A 6,137-nucleotide genomic window follows, 5' to 3' on the forward strand; every position below is an offset into this window, starting at 1 on the left:
TTGAACGACGAAGAGTCTTCTTCCTAACCGTTTCTCGCTCTCTCAGATGCACTTTCGCGTGTCGCACACGCGCCTTGGCTTCTGATTCATTGCGCACAATATTTATTCGCTGTTCATGACAAATGTTTTGAATGAACGTGAGTTGTGAGGTATATTTTGAGCAGCATCCTCTATTCGAACCACAATCAACGCGGGAAAAATAGTGGGCACGAAGAAATGGCGTTGGATGTATTTCATGTGACATAACTGTCTCTAGTAAGACCAGTGTTTTGTGTACACTGAAGAGAAGACGATCACTTGCCCTTTTGTGCAGAGCGTAAGTTTATGTTACGTTATAATCGATCCGTTTCGTTAACTCATCTACAAACTGTCGAACTTTGTCGCATGGTACGTTGGCTAACATGAGAAATTCATTTTTTGCCAGATCTTGTTGCAGTGCACAAGCGACTTCACGGTGGCGTGGAGTTCGTGGACGTCATACCACAAACTCCCACAGGAAAACCCAACCGCCGTCAGCTGAAGGAAGACTTTCGTCAGAAAGCAGGAGCCGAAGCTCCCAAGGAGAAATAGCTCCGCCGCAAGACATGTTAATTAACTGAAACGGAGAACAGCCGTCCTGTTCCGGGTACTGTACGAGTGGTGGGAACATAATCCATGTGTTAAAATAAATGGAAACGCTTTTCTTGGGAAAATGGACCTAAATCAGAATGTATGTTGCCTTTGTAACTTATTTATTGATTTGCAGTTGAATCTACCATCGTAGGTTTCACTAAAGACCATGTAGGACGGTATCGGCGCATAATCAAACAAATATTTTCTTGCACAACAAACTTCCTGTTTTTATGCTTTCCACCATTTTCTTTTTGTCCACACAGGTCCGGCGGGAATTGCTAAATTCGACGCTTGGACAAGCCACCGTTGCGCGCCTAAACTGAAAAGGCTCTAAGATAAATTGAAACAGCTTTACAATTTAGTCTTTTTTCAATTTAAAATAACCATGATACATTGCACAATACACACCATTTAGCAATAAAACTGAATGTGTTCGTTCTAGAAAAGAAACTATTGGCTTCGCAACGTTTTTGCCACAAAGTTCGGTCATATACCTCCTACGTTCAACAGAAGGTTTGAGTAAACGTTCTTGGCTTAGGCTGTTACTTTGGCAGTGCTGGCCAATGTTTACGCACATTCCTGAGCTAGAGCGAACTCTGGAATTAATAGGGGGCCAGTGTCGACCGACAAACTTGAAATATTGCAAATTCAATTCACTGTTCAAATGGCTTTTGTCACGATGACAAAAACCAAGAAACAAGGTCTGCGCATTTATCTTCTTAATAAATCCAAACTCTTCGCAGCTTATGCTGTCTGTTTCGAGACGGTGAACACGTCTTTGGGCTAAATTTTTAAGAAACAAACGTCTTTCATACACTAGAGCGTGACTAAAAATTGAGGGAGGCAATAGTTTTGGCCCCGCCGAGTGAGGCGTGGTTGTAAATATAGGCATCTGAAAAAATAACATCAATGACGATTAAAACTGTTTGGTCAATAAGTACAGCAAAAAGGCATGATTGACGGAGCAGAAAATTCACAGAAATATGAATGTAGTCCACCGGATAATTCGAAGTAGCATAATTGAAATTTTCAAGCTAATTCGAAACGATGTTCTGGTACCGGCAATTTTACATGCAATTAAAAAGAAGACGTTGCTCGTTATTTCGGAGTTAGGGTACATTTAATCGCGTAATTTGAAGGTACTTAAGAAATAAGCATTGAGGTGGTGGTCACTTCTTGATAAAATTCAAAATTTTCGAGCGCCAAAACACCGCCGTGCCGCGCACTATGTCGGCGCCATGGCAACTTTGGCAGCGCACAGTCGATAAAGCAGCAGGTCAGTTAAGACTCGCGCTATCGTACGCATCCTCTCCCTTTCAGGTCGCCAACCTTCTTTGTTCAGCACAGCTCCGTGTGTGCAGTTTCCGTAGTGGCGGCTTCAGGTTCCGAAGTCAGCGATAAATCTGAACTTTCATGGTAGGTCGTGTTATAGACTGCAATGGGCGACGATAGTCGAGATTCTGAACAAAATCAAGAAGCGATATGTGTTGCGATTTAATGGCTCTGCTGTTATGACGTTTTTTGTGATGGTACTGCGGTTATTGTGTTTGAAAAGTCTTTCTTAGGCTAATTATTAAACAGGAAAATTTTAGTCTGTCCGTCTGCCTGTTTGTCTGTGCCTCCATTAAGGCGCCCGGCTAGGGTTAATCTCAAGGTTGAATAAGACGGTTATATACCCAGAGCCCTTTCTAAACATCTAAGTCCGGTGGCAATGCCCATATTTGTCAAAATGTTTGAGACAAAACAAAACATTGCGGATATCTGAGGCAAAACATCAAAACATCGGTGATATTTGCAATGTTCCTTTACGGGAAAACGACATGGATGCTTCGTTGTTGCGATAGCAAATGAAGTACTATCCATTGGAGAAGTGCAAACCGTGGGGCACTGCCATTAGAGAGTTTGAGCTGACCGTTTCTGTTGCGCTGCTGAGCACGAGGTCGCGGTTTCGACTCCCGGCCACGGCGGCCGCTTTTCTGATGGAGGCGAAAAGCAAAAACGCCCGTGTGTACGAGACTTCGGCGCACGATAAAGATCCCCAGGTGGTCAAAATTAATCCGGAGCCCTCCACTACGGCGCGCCTCATCGCCTGCGTTGCGTCGGCGCGTTAAACCCCACAATCAATCAAATCAATCAATCTGACCGTTTCTGGCGGTCCTCTCTGCTCCAATAGCAAGCGGGAGCGTCATTGCGCATGCGTGGCACGCTAGCGCTCTACCTGCGATACCGGAGCGGGACCCCGCTCCGCTAATCGGGGCCTCTTCGCGGTCCGTCGCGGCAGCTTGCGCTACCGGGCGGAATTTTAACATGGCTTCCCTCGCGATGCGAGCGCGCTACGACGAACTTCGTTTCTTCAAGTTGAAACACGACCGACGAAGCCGCGAAAGCGCTTCCAAATAGACATGCACCTCAAAGATCTTTCGAACGGAAGCGAAAAATGTCGACCGAAAGCTGGGCTGCTTCTATAAGCGCCGAGAAAGACAGCCTTGGCTTGGCTATTCCAAAGTTTATCGGCTTGTTTATTGTTATTTAGAAAAATTATACCATGTCAGCGACTACATTATACAAAAAAAGGTTAAATGAGGCCAAGAAACCAGGTATTTTGCTTTGTTTTGGCGACCAAATACAAATTCTTGTTTTCTTTAGGATGAAGTTATGGTTTACAGGCGCACACGGAACGACCAGTCACGAGAATCATTCCCCGTCGAGGGAGATACGGTTATCGCTTAGCTAAAAGCCTTTCTGCCGCTGACGCTCCGGTTGTGCTTAGCGGGCCGTCGGGAGTATAGCGGATCGTCGAAAACGGTCAGCTAAAACTCTCTATTGATAGATAGTGGGCCTCCTCGATTATCAGTCCCGGATCGTCCGCGGACTGCCCAAGACACGATCCGGCGCTCGATTTTCCCATGCATTCCTATGGGGCTCCCAGTCCGAACGCAGTCCTCGGACTGCCCGCGGACCGTCCAGGACTGGTAAATCGAGGAGGCCCAGTGTTGCCTATTCTGCACTGACGTCACCATTGCGTTGCGATCACGATGAAGTGCGCATCTTTTGTTACGCCGCGGCAGCAGTTATCGCCGCTTCTCTCCCTCGTTCCCCTTCCTCTCTTACGTTGGAACTAGATATAAGCGAGGTTGCCTTTGACAATAAATCGACGTTCTGCTCTCTTGCTCTCAGCGCTCGCGTCTGTTTGCCCTCTGTCCAAGTTTTTCGCGCTGTTTCCTACGCTGTCATGTGTACCCAACTAGCCCAATGTCAAGCTTTAGCTGGCGTGAGCTCTGTTCTTCGGCGCGCCTTTCGACGCCACATGGGATCCTACAGATAGTATGGGGGTCGTTCTCTTTGTAGTGCCTGGATGGTCCAGAAAATTGTATGTGGTGGCGCCTTCAGGCAGTGGTCGTGGTTGCGCAACTCCATGAGTGTCCTAACGCCACTGCCAGGTGGCGCCACCAGACTCGCCGACCCACTCCCTGGGTGTTCGCTTCGCCGTTCCTATCTGCAACCCCGTTTGGAACGATTCTCAATCACGTCTTTTAACGCGGCCTAAAGAACGTCAAATACTCAAGTAGGCCTCGTACTTCAGCGTATACACACCCATGTTTCCATGGTTGGCAATGAGTCAGACGACGAGGAATGTGATGGGGGCACTCGCGGTGCCCGTGATGCCAGCTCGAATGTGCAGCATCATCGTTCCTTACACCTAGGCGTCACCGGAGACCTCAAGGCGTGTACTTCGGCGCATAATTCGTACATGCGCACAGCCAGTGACCCTTTCGTGCCAGACGGTACATTCATGATTCACAAAGAATTCTTCTTTGAAAACTATATTTCTATACAGTAATGCACGTGAGCCAAACGTGCAATGTCCTGGAGTTACCGACCCATGGCATGACAGCGGAGCGAAGGCCGTAAAAATGACACCTCAAACAAACCTTCGTTGCCACGTCGGAAATTTTAGGGGACGAGCATCACGGGTGGCGGGAGAAAGACGATGACTTATGTAGCAGGGGCAGCTAAATTCTTTCGACGACATTTTTAGCGAAGCAAGAAGATACGCGGCCATTTTTTGTTTATTTGGAAGTTCAATTATATGTGAGTTGTTTGCGGTTCCCGCGGACCTTGTATTAATGGGATTCCACCGTATATCTTTCCACCTGAATAAGTAAGCATAGAACAAGTGTGTGGGAGTGGCCTTCCAAACCGTAGTTGTGACCGATCATGGCACAAATCTAGAGTCAACAAGCTTTCAGAAGGATTTGCCTTCTTTTAAGTGATTCGCAATAATGTCAACTCGTGGGGCATCTCGAAAATCATTCGAGTCACCTGACCTTCTTCGCATTTGCATCGGATGCTTCACTTGTTATTGTTTTGTGGTAACTCAGAAAAATAAACTAGACTATTCTATTTTTATCATTGTGCAAGTTGTACCCTTCAGTTTTATTCACGCTTTCCATTTAAAAATAAACGAAAGGCGCTACAATATTTGGCACGTCATTGCCGTGTTTGAAAGGAAGGCGCCGTTTTGTAAACCGTCAATCGACATTAGTAGGCATTTTAGGACACCATTTTGTTCGTACATTGCAAATACGCTAGTAAAATTCAAACTTTAGTTGAATGTGGTGCGAGTGTCTCTTTTCGTACACACTAAACTAGGTTCCTCTTCCAACAAACCAAAATTGCTTCACTCGTGAAAGTTCTGGGTCCTACGCAGTTACTTCGTGCGCTAAATGCTCCCGCGCATTGCACATAATAAAAAATAGAAAATGAGGTTCTTTAATGAATGAAATGTACCGAAGCACTGGAAAGTCCGGTGAACCTGAATAAAAATTTCCCAAAAATACAAGAACCCCGTTCATTTCATTTCAATTATGAGTTCCTTAAGGACCAGAAGGCATTGCATAAGGGGAGCAAATACATATAGGGAAGACAACAAAAAAGACAGAAAAAAAAGAAAAATAGTGACTGACATGCATCAGTCAGCACAACTAACACAAACAACAAAGCAAAAAAAGGCAGATCAGAGAAAACTAATACCAAATTATCAAATACACATGTTCAGTTATAAGAAAAAAAGCACAAAAAATAAAAGACAAGCAAGAGCAATTTTGCAGGTTGCAACTCGAAAGGATCTATATTATGAATCAGCATTGATGTTCGGAGTGGTGATAATGGTCGTCCAATTTTTTTCGAAACGATGCGCGGTCAGTGCATGATACTATATTGTCGTGTAGCGAATTCCAAAGGGTTATTGCTATAGGAAAGAATGAACTTGTGAATGCCGATGTTCGACCGGGTAAGTGTGCAATTGGCTGGGTGGGATTTAGGCGCGCTGACGGGTGGTGGGATGGTTTTAATAATTCATGCCTGGATTTTGGATGATAGTAGGCCCCATGAAGGAGACATAAACTTGCGATATGACGGCGCCATACAAGTGGCGGAAGGGAAATAGTCTGATTTTAAGATGTGACGCTGGTACCGGAGGAGTATTGAGAGGTGATAAAGCGAGTTGCACGATTTTGTATGGA

General features: G+C 45.4%; 1 protein-coding gene across 1 annotated transcript in view; it reads left to right on the forward strand.

Annotated features, from left to right (window-relative positions):
* The window catches only part of LOC144159992 (luciferin 4-monooxygenase-like), a 45,818-nt gene extending 45,208 nt beyond the window's left edge, over positions 1-610 (forward strand). Inside the window, exon 11 of the mRNA XM_077691618.1 lies at positions 425-610. Coding sequence (XP_077547744.1) covers positions 425-570 — 146 coding nt within the window. The 3' untranslated portion in view covers positions 571-610. The remainder of the gene's footprint in view (positions 1-424) is intronic.
* Positions 611-6,137: the final 5,527 nt, after the last annotated feature.

The sequence above is a fragment of the Haemaphysalis longicornis genome, unplaced genomic scaffold, assembly GCF_048455015.1.
Source record: "Haemaphysalis longicornis isolate Haplotype H1 unplaced genomic scaffold, Haemaphysalis longicornis Haplotype H1 scaffold_10, whole genome shotgun sequence".
Taxonomy (NCBI): Eukaryota; Metazoa; Arthropoda; class Arachnida; order Ixodida; family Ixodidae; genus Haemaphysalis; species Haemaphysalis longicornis.